Genomic DNA, 21,005 nt, shown 5'->3' on the forward strand with positions numbered 1-21,005 from the left:
CCTGGGACAAGAACTAGATTTTCCGATGCGCTTGGCGCCAAAAGTGCCCCAGAGCCTCAGTTGGTGGAGGATATCTGAGAATCTGCGGAAGGGGAAATCCTTCTTACCAGTTACCTGGAAGGTGGTAACAACAGATGCCAGCCTTTCAGGTTGGGGAGCAGTCCTGGAAGAGGCGTCTGTCCAAGGAAAATGGTCCAGAACCGAAAGGACCTACCCATCAACATTCTAGAGATTCGGGCAGCTTAACTAGCCCTAAAGGCCTGGCCTTTCAGGTTGAGGAATTCTCCTGTCAGGATTCAATCCAACAATGCCACAGCAGTGCGTATACTATCAGAGAACTGGGTTGATTGGCGCTACCTGGAAAACCTGATTGCTAAGCATATACAGGAAAAACCTTAGAGATGGTTTTATATTGTTATAATCTTACACACCAATGTACATATCACCTCAATCACTGTATAAAGAGGGGAAGAGGTACCCCATGTGAGTGCTCTGCGTAAGGGAGGCAGCAACCTATTCTCTTGCCACATAAGCCTATCCTAAAGCGCAGTTTTTCTACGTGACATTGACTAATGCCACAGCAGTGGCTTATATCAATCACCAAGGGGGCACCAGAAGTCAGGCAGCCCAGGGAGAGGTAAACCATATCCTAACCTGGGCAAAAAAGCATGTGCCGTGCATATCGCCAATCTTCATTCCAGGGGCAGAGAACTGGCAGGCGGACTACTTAAGTTGCCAGCAGTTGTTCCCAGGGGAATGGTCCCTTCACCCCGACATCTTCCTGGCTATATGCCAAAGATGGGGGATCCTGGATGTAGATCTGTTTGCATCCAGGTTCAACAACAAAGTCGACAACTTTGTGTCAGGAACAAGGGATCCACTCACGTGCAGAACAGATGCGTTGGTGACCCCGTGGGATCAGTTCTCACTGATTTATGCATTCCCTCCTATTCTGCTGCTACCTCGATGACTTTGCAGGATCAAGCGGGAAAGGAAGTCGGTAGTTCTTGTGGCCCCAGCATGACCCAGAAGATCTTGGTATGCAGAAATAGTAAAGATGGTAGTAGGGGCCCCATGGCCCCTACCACCACGTCCAGACCTGCTATCGCAGGGACCAGTGTTTCATTCTACTTTATAAACGCTAAATTTAACGGTTTGGCTATTGAAACCTACATTCCGAAGAATCGTGGGCTTTCAGGTTCAGTGATATCTACCTTAATACAAGGAAGCCAGCTTCTAGAGTCATTTATTATAGAGTCTGGAAGGCATATGTTTCCTGGTGTAAATCCAGGGGTTGGCATCCCAGAAAGTATGTCATAGGTAGAATTCTTGCCTTTCTGCAAATGGGGTTAGAGATGAAGCTGGCCTTGAGTACTATCAAGAGTCAGGTCTTGGCCTTATCGGTATTTCAACGTCTTGCTTCGCATTCTTTGGTCCGAAGCTTTATACAGGGGGTAACGCGGCTTAATCCACCGGTTAGAGCACCCCTGAACCCTTGGGACTTGAATTTGGTTCTGTCAGCATTACAGAAACAGCCTTTTGAGCTGATACAACATATTCCCTTGGTCCTTTTGACAAGGAAGCTAGTTTTTCTGGTAGCCATTTCTTCTGCAAAAGTGGTATCAGAGTTGGCGGCTCTTTCTTGTAAAGAGCCATATTTAATCATTCACAAGGATAGAGTAGTGTTTCGTCCTCATCCTAGCTTTCTGACAAAGGTGGTTTTTATCTAAACCAGAGTGTTGTTCTACCTTAATTTTTTCCAGAACCCTGTTCTATGGAAGAAAAGTCACTACATTCTTTGGATGTAGTGAGAGCAGTCAAAATCTACTTGAAGGCGACTGCTCAGATTTGGAAAACAGATGTTTTGTTTGTGTTGCCTGAAGGTCCTAGGAAAGGACAGGCAGCGTCGAGATCCACTATTGCCAAATGGATTCAGCAAGTAATTATTCAAGCTTATGGTTTAAAGAGGAAAGTTCCACCTTTTCAAATCAAAGCGCACTCCACCAGGGCTGTTAGTGCTTCATGGGCAGTGCATCACCAAGCCTCCATGGCTCAAATCTGCAAGGCCGCAACTTGGTCTTCAGTCCATACATTCACCAGATTCTATCAGGTGGATGTAAGCAGGCATGAGGATATCGCCTTTGGGCGCAATGTACTGCAGGCAGCAGTATAGGTCCTCAGGTCTGATTGCACCCTACTTTTTTTGGTGTCCCCTCTCTTCAGATAGCATTGCTCTGGGACATTCCATACAGTAATTACTGTGGCTCTGTGTCCCGTGATGTACAATAAAGAAAATAGGATTTTTAGAACAGCTTACCTGTAAAATCCTTTTCTTGGAGTACATCACGGGACACAGAGCTCCCTCTCCTCTTTCTGGTTACACATGTATTGCTTTGCTACAAAACTGAGGTACTCCTGGTAAGGGGAGGGGTTGTATGGGGAATTGAACTTCCTGTCTAGGGTGTGCCAGTGTCCATCACCTGAGGTGCCATATAACCCATACGGTAATTACTGTGGCTCTGTGTCCCGTGATGTACTCCATTACAGGTAAGCTGTTATAAAAATCCTATTTTTTCAGACTTACTAAGGGGCAAAATTACATTTTTAGTGCATTACATATGGGGTATTGGGTTATAATTAGATGCAAAAGTACTGGATTTGAATTGAACTTTAAAGCCTAAGTTAAGGTAAGATCAAAAATCTAAAAATCAGTTCAATTAACATAACTTACAGTCAGTGGGTGTCCCTTATGCTGATTCTTCTTTTCCTCCCGTTCCTAAGCTTTAGTAAAGCTTCTATGATTGGCAGATCTGGGAAAAAGGGTGGGCAGAGTTGAGATATCTTGATGAGAGTTCTTGACAGCTCTTTAGTTGTGTTATCCCCCACCTCACTAGAAGATTATGGCAGCAGTGTTGAGGGGTGGTAGGACGGAGTAAGGGTTCTCCTAAAAGAAGAATGAGCACAAGGGACACATCACAATAACTGTACCTGGTACTGTGTTTGTTTGTTTTTTTTTCGTTTGTTTTTTTTTTTTTTTTACTAAACTTGGGCTCTAAGCAGCTTCACGGCTGTGGTTGTGAAATAGAGCTGGAGCTTGAGCTGAGAATTTGCTCAGTGAGAAGCCAATAGTTACTTTGGTCTCATTGCTGACACTTGAATGGATCCTTATATATTTTGCTTTGTTGTTTGGTTGTATATTGTCCATTATTTTAGAGGTAACGCATACTTTTACATTGTTTTGTTGGTTTATGAAAAGTTAACCTCAAGTTTTGGAAAAACACAGAAGAAACCTGAACCAGCAGCCAGTCTTACAAAACTGAAGTCTCCATCACCAGCTAAGAGCACAGTTGTGACTAAACCTAATGACAGCTCTGACACGGCTTCTTCAGACAGTGAGGAGGACAGGCCTGTTCAGGTGTGTTAACTTTTACACAGTTTCTCAGAGATGAGGGCTGGCACCTTGTTGTGTTGGTGTCTTGGGCTCAGGGCCCCACAGAGGACTATTTGTAAAGTTTCTATATGTTTCCTACCTGTTTACATGGTGTATTTTATACCGCTTTAGCTTCATTAGATACTCTTTATACTCTCTATGCATATAGGTTGGGCACACAAACTAAGCAATCCATTAATAAATCTTAATTGCAGAATTAAATTTTAACTTATTTTTTCAGGTCACATTAGTGTTATCCACCTCCTCTGTTCTGCATGGTTCAAGTTGGTCATAGGGCCTAAGTTAATGATATTGCGGCTCTTCAGTACACACTAGCTGAATCAACGGCGCAAGCGTGCCATTGCTTTAGTGCGCATGTGCCGATGATGTCGACACACCCTGATACAGAGGATATCTCCTAAACCATGCAGGTTTAGGAGGTATCCGGGGTAGCTACAGGTAAGCCTTATTATAGGCTTACCTGTAGTAAAAAGTGGTTGTAAAGGGTTTACAACCACTTTAATGTATAGGTCCTGGCAGTCAGAGGTTGGACGCTAAGAGTTGCTCCACCCCTATTGGCTATACACATTTCACAGGCACTGGTTTTCAATCCTGGCATAAGGAAAGCTTCTAGCAGGTATCAATAGCAAGCACCCCTGCTCATCCCGTGCAACTTCTCTGTACTATGCTTGAATACCAAGCTGTTCTCAACAGACAAAGCTCCAACAATTGTGGTAGTGTCAGTGTTTTACCTGCCCCTATACATTCCTTTTTGGTTATAGCCCTATGCTGAACCGACTACAGTGCAAATAAGAATATGTGTGTTGCAGATGGGAACAAGTATGCTCCATCACTACCTGAAAGTGTTTATTTAGGCTTTGCCAATTCAGAACCACTTTGCATTTAGCCCTGGCAGAGGGCAATAATAGATGTTCCAGATACGTTCTCAAGGTGCCTGCATTTTTATACTCGAAGCTTTCTTTTTGTTTTTAGGAGGTGAACCTTTTGTCATTGTTACTGTCCAAATGATTTTGTTTTAATCACAAATTTACTATAACTGATTTTACTATGCCCAAGAAAATCTAGGCCCATTTTGGATTTTTTTCTAATTAATCTGTTAGCTCAAAAATTCGTTAAGTGTGGAGGGCAGGCCATGGAAGTGAGAGAACTAAAATGTTTGTATTGCAGGATAAAGGTGCCACTGGAAATCTCGCATCTAGCCAGAAGTCAGTTGGAAGAAGTGTTAGCAAAATGTCAAGCACTGGTAAGAAAAACACCATTTTGCACTCAGTTTGTTAATTTCTTAGGCTTAATGTACACGGGACGTTTTTACAACCTCTCCTGATTGATTTAACTTGACAGATAATAACCCACATCTAAAACGTTCGTTTTGCCGCGTCTACATTTAGCGTTTTAGACAGTTTTTTTCAAAATAGCCAAAAATGAAAAACGCATGTAAACAAAATGTAGCTAAACGCGAGTTATCGCGCTTAGAAGCGTTTGGCGCTTGAAATGCCTCTAAACTCATCGTCTGAACTAATTTTTTTGCTTTCCAAAAAAGGCCTCTAAACTCAACTGCCTAGAAACGACTATAAACGACCCTGTGTACATATACTGATAAGAAACCTTAGAGGAGAGTTCAGGAGCAGTTCAAAAAAAATGCCCAACTGCTCCTAAACGTCCGTTTACCAGCAGCAGTGTACATGAGGCCTTAAAGTAACTTATGTAAGTGGTTTTAGTGTTTTGATACAGTATCATACATTTCTTTCTGTTTGTAATAGATGTAAAAAAGATAAAGCCAGCTGTTCCTTCAACACCATCAGGTGGCAGCAAGCCAAAAGATTCTCAGGTATCATTGAATTCAATGAGAACATGTTTATTTCCTTCCCAATTCTGCAATGTATGTTCACAAAGCAGTCTTTAGTGAGTACATGTACTTAACTGGGCTTTTATTTCATTTTCAAGCCTCTCAAAGTTTTTTCTCCTGTGATAACCACTCCGAAGAAAAGGAAAAGAGCCTCAAAAACCACAAACATATTGGATTCGGTTGCTGGAAAAAGTAAGAAAAAAGAGGCTAAAAAAGTCCAGCCTGATACAATACCAGTTCTGCCAATGGCTCTTTCAGAACAATCCCCATCAGCAGTAGGTAAGTAGAGACTTTTTTTCTTTATTCTTTTTTTTAAAATAGTGGAAATTCAGATAGTAACACTAATACTCCACACAAAACTGATATTTCAGGGTGGACAGCAAGTCTACTCACACAGAGCCATCTAAAGTCTTTATTGGCTGCAGGAGAAGTCTTCTTTTTTAAAATATGGGCTGAAGTGTGTTTAACTCTCTGATGCTCTAAGGAGGTTGATCTGCTTAACACAGATCCATGATTGGAAGCAAGCCAGTCGTTTATACACGATGATCAATACATTCTGTTCTGCTTGCTTTTTTTTTTGTTTGCTTTTTAAAAGCACTGTATAGCCGCAGCATTTTTAGGGGCCTGTTCGCACCAGATGCCTTGGGGCTACACTGTCAATTTTCAGCACAGCTCCAACACAAACAAGGCAAAATGTCTTGTTTCCAGTGGTGTCTATTCACACCACAGCATCGCTGTGATGTGTGTCGAAAAAAATTCTGCATGCATTTACTACTTTTTAGTGCAGCAGGTTGCGGCATGAGCCACTGCATTGCAACACTGCTGCTATGAATAGAACTGAATTAAAATGTCATTCATGACATTTCTATAAAGTTTTCTGAAAACTGAAAGGTAAACTTTGCAATGCATCAGGATTATCGGGTCTTAACAGTGTCTCCCATCGCGCACCAGTAGCCATGTATGATGGTGTGAATGGGCCCTAAATGTAACTTGTAAGTGCCACAACCGGTGAATGGATATTCAAACTTGGGTGCCCAAATTAAGCTATTTTTCTAGGTAGTGTTGGAGGCTATGGCTACAGTTTATTCCCACACATTCCTGTTGGCCATCATTATGATGAATTGCCTCACTGCCCAATTAGAATAGCCTGGGTATTTGGCTGTAATGGCAGTTTTAGTAGGTTTCTGCAGGTATATGCAAGCAGCTCTAGGCGTTTGCATTTTGTAACTGCAGATTTTTTTAAATTTTTTTTTTGTCAGGTAAACGGACAAATTAGATGAGATACAATTAACTATTTTACCTGCCAAAGGGTTTTCTTTCTGTCCATTCAGTCAGTTATACAGCCCTGTTGCAGTTTAGTGACTCTTGCAAGTATTGTCCCTCCCCTGTCCTCTGACAGAGTAGTGATTGAAAAGCAGCAAACCCATGAACTCAAATCTGACACCCCAATATTTTTTATCTTTTTAGAGTTCAGCTTTAATGACACAGTCTCTTTAAATATTGTTTGGTGTATATATTAGATTTACTAATAACAGTCTTTGCTCTGCTTGCACTATTCATTCCACATTTGTACCTTTTCTTCTAGCCTTGCTGGAATCCGAAGAAGAAACCGTTTTAGCCCTACTGGAAGGAAGGAGCCCAAAGAAAGCAAAGAAGAACAAAATATCTAAGAAAGCTGCTGAGACCGCAGTTTTTGATTTTGCCACACCTCTAGTACAGAATAATGATGTACCCAAGAAGAGTCCTCTACCTCAGCCCTTTTTGTCTTCTACATGGGTCCCTGAAAGTCCAACCTCAGGAGATGACAAGAGTGTCCAGCCTACTACAGAGCCCCCTTCACTGTCTGATAAGAAGTTGAAGAGCAGCAAGAAACGCAAGATCTCCCAAGACCTCGAAAAGCAGAATAAAAAAACAGCCAAAAAGGTAAAGAAGGACAAGAAGGAAAAAAAGGTTCGGAAGGTTATAGTAGAGGAAGCAAATGTGACTGCAAAACCCAAGTCTGACAAAAAGAAATCTGAAAAGGACAGGTCAAATAAAAGTGAGTGTTCTGGTTTGGTCATTCTTTGTTAGTAAAACCTGAGTGCAATCTGTCTTGAGTCATGTATTTTTTCTAACTCTGTCGATTCTGTCGAAATTACATTTTCCTGAAAAATAATAGAAAAATCAACCAGGGTCTCATTGTAGAGGTCATGTACCTGTATGACACAGCTAGATTCATGGGAATGAATTAATTGGACTGGTGAACATTGTACAACTGTAGACGAATATGAAAAATAATATCTCCTCTGCACTCGAAGTTACGCTCAGTTGCAGCTTGCTGTCATAGGATAGTATGTTTCTCTTGCTTTATTTTTAACCATATTTGTATGTTTGTTTTGTGTGGGGTTTTTTTTTCTGCCTTTTTGGAGGTTTTTTTGGTTTTCTGTTAAGGTCCCTGAAGTATTTTTCAGTGCTAGCTGCTGACCTCTTTTCAGGCCCAGAGCCACTAGCATTGCCTCAGCCCTTGCCTTCTCTCTGAAAACTCTTTCCCACTATACAGATTTGGCGAAGTATCTCCCTTCAGTTGCTCCTGCTTGCTTCTGCAGCAATGACATAGAAATACTTTTTTAGTACTGGAGATTTCCTACAAGGTAACAATGACCAGAGCAGCTAAACAGCCGCTGGATACCTGTTACAGGTGGTGGAAGGGGGTCACCCCCTCTCTCCCTGCTGCCCCACCACCATCTCATTGGTGAGCCTGAGAACAATGCAGCCAGTTGGGTTGCATTTACTGAAAAGAGAGGAAGGAATGAAAGTTACTGTCCCTGTTTTGTGATGCCAGAAACCTGAAGTGATGGCGATTTTGTCACTTCCAGCTTCAATTTGTTGTTTACATGCCATTACCGGTGTTCTGTCAGATTAGAAAACCCGCCAGATCAGGTAACAGAAGTGATGTTCTGTCAGCTGACTGGCCAAAAATACTTGCTGCATGTGTTCCACCGCTAATAGGTTTCCTAATCTGACAGAACACGAAGGCGGTAATGGACATCTTATTACACCCAGCGAAGGCTTGAATTTCACACTTATTTTAGAAGTAAACTGAGCTGATATACTAAAATACAGTATATCACCACGACCAAGTGAGGGTGTTCAAAAATGTCACCCCAGGCGACGTCTATGGAGACAAAACGCGTCGGAAAGGACTCCACTGCCGCCATTTGTTTTTGGAAAAAGCGCTGATTTTAACCTGCTAAATGTTTTCTTACCTCATTAAATGTTATTGTGTACTCAAACAGAATTATGCTATGTGGCCCCTTTTTTGTTCTCCCCTCTGTAATTCCATCCACTGTACTTACGGATATCTGACCATCGCCCTCTATGGGATACACCAGTATAGCCATCCACCACTCTGAAGACAGCAGGGCGCCAGTGTTTTAGCCATCCGAGGATTCCAGTGTCCAGTTTTACTGGTTGTTTATATAACACAAGCCTGTTTGACTCACAGAACATATGCTCTTGTGGGTTCAAACTCTCTGGTAAGCCTCCTAGTATTCGCTGGTGGTATTTCTCACTTCAGTCACAAACTTTGCTCACCGTTGTGATCTCCACATGAAGTTTTGAATACATTTAACATGGAACTTTGAAGCACACTTTGGACAACTTTTACTTCGACTTTTTTTTGACAGTTATCACCAGTCACATTGTTTTTGTATATGTTTTGAACTTTCAATATTGTTTATTGGGGTTTAGCACCCTTTGTTTGATATTTGTGTCAAACCACAGTTTCACACAAGCGCTACACTATTTGTATTCCTGTTCAAAAATGTCCGTTGGCGTCTTATGACTAAGTTTGGCGCTGAGCAGTGCGGGGTGTACTAAGAGGGCCGTTGACACCTTCTGACTGAAATTGAAGACTTTGCTGGATGTAACAAGATGTCCTGCTGCCTTGGTGTTCTGTCAGATTAGGAAACTTATTAGCGGTGGAATGCATACTGTGAGTGGCCACTGGAGTGGATTTATGCTATTAGTGGAACAAATCTGGTGTTCCAAAAGCGTTTTTTGACCGTCCTGTAAAAAAGGGGTCAAACATCTCTGGTGAGTGGCCATCTTCATACCGAGCACTCGTGGTGGAAGAATTTGAAGTTTTTATCTCAGAGCATTTCGATTTAGTGTTGGGATTTATCACTTATGGACTTTTTGCTTGCTATTATGACAATTTATTTTATTAGTGTGCACATTTAGGTTTGATGCACTGTATATTTATTCTTTGTGCAAAGTTTCTTATGAACATGTATACCGCCAAATCCTTTAGTCTTCAAATCTTGAAGGTTCCGTGGGCCTCGTCTTTGAACTCTGATCTTTAGTTCTTTCCATAGATTTCTATTGGATTCAAGTCAGGCGATTGGCTTGTCCATTCTAGCAGCTTTATTTCCTTATCTTTGTGTTTGGGATCATGGTCCAGCTAAAATGTCCACCCTCGTTTCATCTTCCTCATCCTGGTAGATGGCAGCAGATTTTTATCAAGAATGTCTTGGTACATTTATCCTTCCTTCAACAATATGAAGTTTGCCAGTACCATATGCTGAAAAACAACCCCACACCATGATGTTCCCACCTCCAAACTTCACTGTTGGTTTTTGGGGTGATGTGCAGTGCCATTTGACCTCCAAACATGGTGTGTATTATGGTAACCGTAAAAAAAAAAATTTAAAGCGTCGCCTATGGAAATTCATAGCTACCATAGTTTGTCGCCATTCCACGAGTGCGTGCAATTATAAAGCGTGACATGTTTGGTATCTATTTACTCGGCGTAACATCATCTTTCACATTATATAAAAAAATTGGGGTAACTTTACTGTTTGGATTTTTTAAAATTCATGGAAGTGTCCCTTTTCCAAAAATTTGCGTTTAAAACACCGCTGCACAAATACCGTGTGATATAAAATATTGCAACAATCTCCATTTTATTCTCTAGATTCTCTGCTAAAAAAATATATATAATGTTTGGGGGTTCTAAGTAATTTTCTAGCAAAAAATATGGATTTTAACTTGTAAACACCAAATTTCAAAAATAGGCTTAGTTATGAAAGGGTTAAATGCACTTCAACATGCTTTTTCTTCAGCGATGGAGTCTTGTGGTGAGCTGCATATAGAGGCCATGGTGGTTGACTGCATTACTTATTGATTTTTTTTTTTTTTAAACAATTGTACCTGCTAATTCCAGGTCTTTCTGAAGCTCTCCTCAAGTGGCCCTTGGCTCTTGAATAGCTAGCTCTTCTGATAATTCTTTTCACTCCTCTGTCAGAAATCTTGTGAGGAGCACCTGGTAACGGACGGTTTATGGTGAAATGATATTCTTTCCACTTCCGGATTATGGTCCCAACAGTGCTCATTGGACCACTCAGAAGTTTAGAAATCCTTCTGTAACCAGTGCCATCAGTATGTTTTGCAACAATAAGGTTTCAAAGGTCTTGAGAGAGCTGTTTGTTTTTACCCATCATGAGATGTTTCTTGTGTGACACCTTGGTAATGAGACACCTTTTTTAGGCCATCAGTTGAGACTAAACCAGCTGATATTAATTTGCACTGACAAGGGGCAGGATTGCTTTCTAATTACTGATAGATTTCAGATGGTGTCTTGGCTTTCCATGCCTTTTTGCACCTCCCTTTCTTCACGCGTTCAATACTTTTTCCCTGTATCATTCAATTTTATTACACATCACTTCATTTCTGAACTTATTTGTTTTGGTTTCTTTGTATGTATGGATTGCATTGGTTGTTACCGACATGTGGTAAACATTTTATGTCAATAGCACCTTTTAGAAATGTATTTACCTAGAAAAATGGTGACCGGTTCAATACTTATTTTACCTGCTGTATGACGTCTAAAAGACTCCAGATAACTCCATAAAGAGGACCTGTCATGGCTCATGCTATCGCAAGGGATGTTGCTCAATAATTCAGTAAAAGTTCAGTAATAGCAATAAAGTTTAAATAAAAAAAAAAAAAAAAAGGTACCAGACCTCCCCTCTCCTCCTCAGACATCCCCCCCCCCCCCTCCTCCTCAGACCGCCCCCCTCAGACCCCCTCCCCTCTCTTGCCCTAGGTTGACATTTTGTGCATTGCAGAAATGGGCAAAAAATTGTATGTGATCCTGCAACGCACAAAAACACACATGCTTGTTCCACCTCCCTGAAATGCAACTGCTCAGTGTTGTACACTTCCATGGCCTGATTCTTTGCTTTACAGCCACAGCAAAAATAAAATAAAATAAAATGGAATGGGGTCATACTGCAGCTGTGTACATTGCATACGGCTGCAGCACAGTGGGCCAGTGGAGTTAAACCCGGCAGCAAGGAGGTAGCCTATCAAACACCCTCTGAAATTGATCTGCTACAGATCATTTTTCAGAGGGGCAGCAATGATGGCTGCACATCTGAACGAGCCGCTAGAGCTCTCTTCAACTCCCCCCTACCTTCCTTCCTTCCTTCCTTCCTTCCTTCCTCCCTCCCTCCCTCCCTCCCTCCCTCCCTTAGTTCAATGGACCCCTCAAAGCCCATCTCCCCTTCCCTTCTTCATGCTACTCAGTTGTCCTCAGACTGACACCGGCAATGCAGCGCCCGGTTTCCCCACTGACACTGATGCAGCACTGTTGTTGCTCTTAGCATCACCACGGACACAGAAATGTTTTCCTTCCAGTGACAGACAACACAGGGACAATGTTTTTCTTTGCACTGTTAGCCCCTTATTTGTGCACAGTTTGCTACAACGTTACATGCATTTTGCTCCATGTGCTGCTATTAGTCCTGCCCCCTCCACCATGAGCACAGTTTGCCATCCTTACCCTGGGAGCCGGATGACCTTGTCCCGGTGTCTTGGCGAGAAAGTTCCCCCGGCGGATAAGGACCCCCCTGTACTGCGCAGGCGCAGCGCTTGCGCAGTACGAACGACTAGGAGCTGCCGAAAATAGCCGAAGCTGAAAAACTTCAATCAGCTGTACACGACGCCTGCGCCCTGGGTCTAGGTTGAAGCCCCACCATACAAGTGGACCTAGAGGGAGAATATAAAAGTGCAGAGCGAAGCAAGGCCATGCCCAAAGCGTGGCGAGCCCGCGAGGGGCCCTCTTACAGGGGCCGTGTACAGCTGATTTCTATTCTACTCGGCTTCGGCTATTTCCACTGGCTCCTACTTCGCAAGCGCTGCACCTGCGCAGTAGAGGGGGGTCCTTATCCGCCGAGGGGAAGTTTCTCGGCAGAACACCGGCACTGCCCTGAGCCACCCAGTCTTAACATATCGAACTCTAGTCACGGGTGTGGAACTGTCCTGCTGCACTGGGTGCACCAAACTCATATTCTACTAATGGCCCCAGAACTGCTTTCAGGGCACCTACTGACAGTGCAGGTGTCTGCAGCCTGGAATCACGTTTTTCATAATGAAAATTTTAATGAACCAAATCGCCCAGTTATGAATTTGATCACAGAAGCTACAAGTGCTCTTCTGCGTTCCTTCACAGAAGCAACAAGTGCTCTCCTGCGCTCCTTCCCGGCAGATTCTGTATCTGGTTTACCTGAGGCTTTGTGACTACCTGGTCATCAGCCGCAAAGACTCTTGATTCTGAGTTGCTCCAGTCTGACTGATAAGCTTACCCCTGAGGAGATGCAGTCTTACTCAAATACTAAAGAAGATGGTTTTGTCTTTTATCAATGCAGTGTGCACCAATCTGAACTAGAGGATCAGCCAATTATTTCTGGCAGTGCTGCCATTTAAAACCTCTCTATGGAGATTTCAAGTATCCTGGTAATCTGTTTGCTCCCTCTAATCACTTGTCCTTGTTTCATTTTATTACGGTTGTTTGCTTCTCTAGTCTAAGGCTTATTAGCCTTGTTTCCGTTTGATGCGGATTTTGTGCAGAAGTCTATTTCCACTGTGGATGCAGCAGTGTCCCTCCTGCCAAGGCGCTTACTATTTTGGAATAAAGGAAGCGCCTTTTTTTTTTGGAACCAACTAATAAGTGGTTGAGAGCCTTTCTAGAGCTCTGTTCCAAGGTTGCCAACCATCCATAATTTTACGGACAGTTTGTAAAAAGCACCCGGCTTTCTCCTATCCATAAATGTCCATAATCAAGGTTTGGTGTTGCGTAACTTTATCAAACCATGTCTGACTGGTTAAAATCCCTTATCCAAGATCAAACAACTATTGTGGTTGATCCTTTGCCTATAGAACGCATTGAGCAGATGGCTGTAGTGCTAAAACTTCAGCTTTGACTGTTTGCTGAAAGTCTTCTGTCTCATTTATCATGCGTTTCATGTTGGTGCATATGCGCAAGGTGTTGTGGCTAAAGTTGTGGACTTTTGAACAACATGGCATTTAAGAAACAGCATCTCTTCAGACTAGCTTTTGGCAAGACCTTTAAGAATGCTGCAAGCGATGCATTACTATTTTTAGGAGATACATTAAGGTCCTTAACATCAGTTATCTCCCTGATTTCTACATATGGTCAGTTCTCAGGGTTCACCATCCATTTGAACAAATCTGCGCTCCTGCTTTTAGACCCTATTTCTGATGGGTGGCCAACCAAATTGCTTTGGTGTCCTCCTTTCAGTACGGCATACCGATTCTCCCATGCTTACTGATTATGTTGAACTAAATATAGGGCCTCCTTCTAATCCAATTAAAGTGAGTCTGTAAGACTTGGTGCAAATTGCCTTTATCTGTTGTAGGGAGAACCAAAGTCAAAATTATCTGGTTGCACCAATGGCTAAATGTTTTCCATAATTCACCAATTGGAATGTGACCCACGATAAATGATTAGTGGCCTCCGCTCAGGCTAACAAGGTCCGGTGGATTGGATGCCACTGACTAGAGAGGGTGCAGGCTGGAGAAAGGTTTGTCCAGAACCAAAGCACCTCCATGATTAAGCCCCGGGGGCAGGGCGAAACATGTTTGGGGGCATGGTTTGGATGAATCAAGCTGAGGCTGTTTTTACCTGCTAACCACTTGGGCCGGGTGAGGTGTACGGTGGCCTGGCTATCTCACCAATTTGGTTACTGCAATGGGTGTTCAGAAAGGTAGATTCCCTTTTCAGAGATCTCATCTGGAAACAGAAATTAGGTTAAATACTCTAAAACTTCCCAAAGGTAGAGCTGGCCTAGCTATACCTAATGCTAGGCTCTATTTTAAAGCATCTTGTTGCACCAGGATGGGATACTGTAAATCTATAAGACCCTGTCCAGAGGTTCTTATCTCCCATCTAGAGGCTAGTCATTTTTAATTTACAGCATCAATTTCCCACAGACTTACTCATGCATAAAGTCTGGAAGGTCACTCAAGTTATAACAGAACATGCCAGGTACATGCAGTATATGTTAATATGGAACAACTTAAGCTTCTTCGAGCTTTCCAAATTGGAGAGTTTTGTTGGTACCAGCTACCTAAACGCATATTTTTCCAGTACCTGCAACTTAGACATGCTTTACTGGTGCAGTCTCATACCACCCCCTTAGTATATGTGTCTTCCCTAATCCTTACTATGGTTGCCACTGCAAACATGAAAGCTGATGGGAGACCTTTATGTTGCCCTTCTTGCAGCAACAAGTTCTAATGTACGGTTGCATTGTGGAGAGGGCTGGAGAGAAGATTATATTGGTTTCTTGCAATGGGCATATAATTATAGCAGTAATTATGGAGTTGCTATTCAATCTCTAAAAGGTGCCTTCTGCCTATGCTTTAACTCCCAGGTTGCATACTTCATGAATATGTTGTTGGAGTCTGTACTGTAATAATATGCTATAATGTTCATTCTTTTCATGCATTTAAATCTAGTGTATGGAAGGGACTGTAATTGTTTGCTTTTTTCATGTATGTAAAATGTACACATTTTTAATAAAAATCACTACCAGTGGCAAGAACACCCATCTTCCTTAGCAGAAGAAACCCAAGGTACAGGCAAAGTCTGCTCCCTCTTTCTGTTAGAAAAAAGTCCCCTTTCCCTTTTTGTTTCTGCACTCTCTCAACCTCACTGTCAGTACCCCTGCAAGCTTGGCTTCCAGAGTGGAGGGATGTTTAAGTTTTAAGTATGGTTGGGCTGCTTGCATCTCAGGTGCTTAGGTGCAGGAGGTGTTATCCCAGGTCTAAAAACTTCCAAGTTTTACTTCTTGTCCCTCCTTGGATTATTACCTCTAACCTTCCTGTGTCCGCATACAGATTTGCAGATATCCATTAGATCAGTAGTGTCATTGCCCCAGTTCTTGTGGAAGGGATCCATGGGTTTTACTCAAACCTGTTCACTGTTCCTAAGCCCAAAGGGAGAATTCACCCAATTATGGATTTAAAAGTTCTGAGTGACTTCATTCAAGTCCACAAATTCCACATGGAATCTACTAAATCTGCCACCTCCTCCTTTCACCAGGGAGATTTTCTGGCTTCTGTGGACTTCAAAGACACTTGCCTACATGTCCTTATCTTTACACCAGTTCCGGAACTTTGTTATAGGGGACCCTTCACTACCAGTTTATGGCCATGCCTTTTGGTTTGACATCTACATTTCAGTTCACCAATATGCTGACCCTGGTACACTTGACAACCTCCTGTTGAGGGAGCAGTCAGGATGTGTTCTGTTGGACAATTTGACTTTGACTGTCCGGACATTACAGCAATTTGGATGCTTCCTGGACCTTCAGAAATTGGTGCTTGAATTCAGACACTCTAGTTTTAGATATAGACTTTCTAGTCCAGGAGTAGTCTCACTCTTTGCTTTTGCAGGAGTCCTAAACCTACCCAGTTTCACTCCAGATCTCTGCAAGACAAGTCGATCCAGTGTCTGAACAGATTGTCCCTGGCCTGGTGGCCTAAAAATCCACCTCTGGAGTCCTGTCTTTTGGATGACCTTCACAATGGGTCTCAGACTGGGTAGGAGGTTCTGGGCACCTTGTCAGAGCAGGGAACTTGGCTGTCTGCAGTATTCCACCATCTTACTGGAGGGTTATCTGACCAGATTCAGTCAGACAGTGCCACAGCAGTGGCTTATATTAATAATCAGGGAGGAACAAGCAAGGATTCATGTTTCAGCCTTGACTATTACAGGCTTAGACAATTTGGTGGGCAGACTTCCTCAGCTAGCAGCGTCTGAAGTGGTCCCTTCACTCTGAGTTGTTCAGAACCTTTGTAGCTGGTGGGGGGCTGCCAGGTGTGGACCTCTTGGTAGGAAGCGCAAGCAATGAGGTGTTTAAAGAGCCCTCACACAAATTTGAATCCCTCAATTCTTGTGTCTTCTTCACACAAGATGAATGTTTTTTCTTGCTAGTCTTAGAACCAGAATAAAGGCCTTCTTCCTCGCTGGCTCTATACAGTTTTGCTCCCCTTGTATTTCATTTAGGTATTCTGTCTCTGATCCATTGTCCCGGCAAGGTCACAACAGACATTAAACTTTTGAACTTATTGTTTGAGAGGTTCAGGGTGGAAACTAACTTTGTGTGAGATTGATGTTTTTCTGGGAGAGTTTATTGTATCCTTCTGGAAAGCAAATTCCCACATTGCCATTCATTCAGATTTCCAGCTTTTGGGCTAGCAAAGGAAGACCTTCTTTTCGCCTGACCATTGGTTGTTACATTTTTCTCTGAACTGGAGAAAAGCAAGTCAAGTGATGTTTCACACTGGTCTATTTTTTTCAAAGCTATAATTCGATTTCCCTCTTAGAATTAATCTATAAACATATATTGGTATTTCTTTTCAGAAACAAAAACCAAGGAGAAAAAGGAAAACAAAGAGGGGAAGAAAAAAACTGAAAGTATGGCTGCAGCAGTTGTAGAGTCAGCAGATTCTGGAATCAGCCTGTCTAAACCTAAGAAAAAGGTACGGTTGTGTGTCTGAAATATATTCTTATGGGAAACATGATCATATGCCTAATGATGAAGGGATCCTGCGAGGCTCCGAAACATTGCTTCTGTTTTAATGATGTGATTGCTGAATAAAAGCTTTGGAGCCGTTCTGGAGATCCATGGTGTGACATTCTTGCTCTGAACTTTGGTTCCAGACGATCATTGCTGCAGCACCCATCAACACCTACAGCCACAATGAAGGAATGTGTGCGTTGGGAATAATATGTTTGAAACATTTCCAAAAGTGTCACGTTTGCAATGTAAAACACGACCTGCACTACTTTCATATCAGCTAGCTACCTGTAAATCATTAACCACTCTTTGTTGTACAAGCTGACACCTTCCCAATCTAGATTTTTAGGGGCCTTAGATTTCTAGGGACTGTTTACACACGTTGCAAAACATAACAGATTCTATTTAAAAAAAAAAAAAAGAGGACTTCTAAAACACAAGCAGCTTCTCTTCTCCCTGTGTGCAGTCCTATGCAAAACATCACTTACACCATTTTTGTTTTTGCCTGCTAATAGTCTGTACACTTTGAGATGTTACACAGATTCAGTTATCATTGAATAGTTTCTGCAGCTTTTGAAAATCTAATTTTGCTAGGACATGTTCTATCATTTCTTTTGCCTTGGGGCCTATTCACACTGGTCCGTCTTGGTGGGTTGCATGATTGCTGACCATTTATTTGACCGGGTTGACTATGCACTAGAACAGATCAAAAATTGGACATGCACTATTTTCAATGCAGCACACCTCAGAGCATTTTGGAGGTGGGGAGCCATTGAAAACCATGTTCTAAAGCACATAACCTGCAGTAAAGCACACGTTCCCACAACATATCAAATTGGAGAGGTGTGAATGGGTATTCATATATTTAAGAAATTGTTTGTTCTAGCAATTTGAATTGTTTAAAAAAGTTACCTTTGTTTCATTTTTTTTTTTTTTTGTTTTGTTTTGGAAAACGTAGAAGGGAAGTGAAAATACAGAAGGAACTGTGTTCTACAAACTACCCATATACAATTTTTTTTTAATGCTTTTGTGTTTTTTTTTTTTTTTTTATTATTTAGAGGAAAACATAAGTGGAAGAAGTGTGTATGAAGACACCTAACCAAGGTAATGAACCGTGTATTATCTAAGACTTTTTATAATATTTATAAAAAACGTTGGCAGTGAGGCAGTATTTAGATACATTGGTACGTTTTTATTGATCTGCTCTATTAGGAGAAATGTTTTTAGATACTCCTTGTAATTTTGCTTTTTTGGCTCATCCTATCAGCATACATTTCTGCCCCTCGACCCCAGACGGACAGCCCCTTAAGTAGCCAATAAAATCTTTCCCATTGCCCTGTACTAGTGTTCTCTAAAAAAACATTTGTGATAGAAAACCAGGGCCAAAATCTGTCATGAAGATGAGGCAGGAAAGGGAAATCGTAAGTTTTAGGGAAAAAAATATTTTGAATTGGTTGACCGATTTATTATTATGCAAGCTTTTTTAGGATGCCTTAAATCTATCTCCAAGCTTTATGATATTTATACAGTTGTATAAAGCCCAAAGAAGGGATCCAAGACCCCTCAAAAGCTTGCATATTTAAAAACTTTAGTAATGGGTATCCCTTTCTGCATTGGTCAGTGGCTAACACAGCACAATACTCTTACAATCTTTTAATCGTACAACATAGGACAGGAAGTCATGGACCATGGGTTATATTTTGCTACCTTCAGGTGATTGGATATTGGCAAAAGCTTTGCTGGGAATGCCCCCATTGCATCCTCACATAACTCCACCCACTCTGTGGGACCCCAGTTATTTGCTAGTGACCGTAGAAACATTTTTTCCTATGGAGAAGTTTTATAAACCAGTCTTTGCCGCTACTACTTTGACACTGATCCAGAAACTGCTGACAAGCCCTGAGACGATTAGCAGTCTGATCTTGACATGTTACTTTCGAAATACAGCTTAAAACCATACCCAGGTACTGCAGCAGCGGGGTCGTCCTGTAATGTTTAGTTAGATCCTGCGTTCATTGCTCACCTTTGCAGGTGGTGTAAGTGTAGTTACCCACAGGGTGTTATATCCTATAGCATGCAGACATTTGAAACCCTTTTAAGAGGTATGCCCAGCCCCCCCCCCTCCCAACATTTGATCCCTTCTAAGAACTTGCAGCATGAATAAGGCAAGACAGGGTTTCCCAGTAATTGTGACTGGGTCCTATTTATTGATGTGGGGTGTTTGTTCACTTTGTTGCGTTATTCTCCCTCTCTTATATTGACACGGCTTGGCAGGCACGCCAATGCATGGCTTATGTGACCAAGGCAACTTTCACTGCAACTTTGATTTCTATGGTAAATGCTCAGCCCTTCTAGAGCCTTAAGTCTCCAGAGCCCAAAAGCACTCTTCTACCTCCTCCACCTGAACCTATTCAGAAATATGACACTGAATCTCCTAAAAATCTCTCCTGGGCAGTGAACCATTTTCCAACATCTTCTGCTATTCAAATACTGGGAGTGGGAAATTGTCAAGCAGACTTCCTGGATACCTGGACTTAGGCGAGTGGTCCCTCCACTCTGTGATCATTCTAATGTTCCATTAAAAATGGAAAACATCAGATGTGGACATTGTGGCCTCTAGATTCAACAAAAAACTGGACAGGGTTGTAGCTAGGTCCAGGGCCCCCGCCCCCCCCCCCCCTCCCCCGGACTGTTCATTGGTAGCCCTGGTGATTCCTTCATCCCCATTCAGACTGGTGTATGCATTCCCTTGAGTGAAGATTTTCCCTTGACAGCTCTACAAGATAGAGGAAGAATGGATTCTGGTGATAATCTTCGATCAATTTCCTTTGCCCAGGAGAACTTGGCATAGACATACACAGACTTCTAGCGGATTATCTATGGCCTCCTTAAAACAGACCAGACCTCTTGTCACAGGGCCCTCTTGTGAGTCACTGGCTTTTTAAACCCAGGTCCTAAAGTATGAAGCATCACAGACTCTTTCCTACCTTGTGCAAGGCAAAAAAATATACCTTTGGCTGGTGCATGAGCAGGCACTTCAACCCCTGGCAATATTACATTCTTCACATCCTGGGTTTTTATGAGTAAGGTGGCTTTTTTGGTGGCTATTAACTTCATCAGGTGTGTCTGAGTTCTTGTAAAAGAGCCTTATCTGGTCTTACAGAGACCCAGACCTCTTTCCTCCTCAAGGTGGTCCTCCCCTGAAGTTCTCCAGAAGCGCCCAATTATACGGGCTGGTTAATCTAGATCCGGTGGTCTCCCCAGTCCAGCCAGTGAGCGTGTGCAGACCGCAGCTATGCGCTTGATAGGCCCCGACATAGCCTCAATGAACGAAGGCTGGCCCGCAAGTTACACGTTTCGCAGGGTCGCATACGAACAGGCACTGGTCCGAGTTGCAGCGGTCTCTTGGCCAACAGCTCCCCACTTCAGTGGCGAGGAGTTCTGTCTGGAGGGTCACCCGCACCATGGATCGGTAAGTACAGTCCCCCCTTTCCCCCTTTGTGCGGTTTGGGGTGGACGCGGGTACCCTCCAGGGATGGTCGGACCTGCCTGCAGGATCCCTCCTCCCATCCTAAAGTCCCTTGGTTAAAGTGGGCTTCCCCCTTGGTGAGAGTCCCAGGGCAGGCAGCAGAGACCCCTGGGGGTCTCCCCCGCCATTCCCCTTCTGGGTGTGTGTGTCCTGCCCTGGCAGGATGGGGGGGGGGGGTCCAGTGCAGGAGACCCCTAGGTGCATGCCCTGCTGTGTGTGCAGTTTGGGGGTCCCAGTGCACAGTGGTGTCCCCTTAAAAGTTCACCCTGCCTGGTGGAGTACAGTACCTTTTTGGAAGGGGGTCCCCTTGCA

General features: G+C 42.8%; 1 protein-coding gene across 3 annotated transcripts in view; it reads left to right on the forward strand.

Annotated features, from left to right (window-relative positions):
* LOC141132540 (uncharacterized) overlaps positions 1-21,005 on the forward strand; it is a gene marked incomplete in the record, with an annotated part of 127,613 nt that overhangs the window by 98,509 nt on the left and 8,099 nt on the right. For all 3 annotated transcript variants that reach the window (XM_073621090.1, XM_073621092.1, XM_073621091.1), the window contains 7 exon segments: positions 3,257-3,415; positions 4,619-4,694; positions 5,212-5,279; positions 5,396-5,576; positions 6,883-7,335; positions 17,008-17,126; positions 18,223-18,268. In XM_073621090.1, coding sequence (XP_073477191.1) covers positions 3,257-3,415; positions 4,619-4,694; positions 5,212-5,279; positions 5,396-5,576; positions 6,883-7,335; positions 17,008-17,126; positions 18,223-18,234 — 1,068 coding nt within the window.

This window comes from Aquarana catesbeiana, linkage group LG03, assembly GCF_042186555.1.
Source record: "Aquarana catesbeiana isolate 2022-GZ linkage group LG03, ASM4218655v1, whole genome shotgun sequence".
Lineage (NCBI taxonomy): Eukaryota > Metazoa > Chordata > Amphibia > Anura > Ranidae > Aquarana > Aquarana catesbeiana.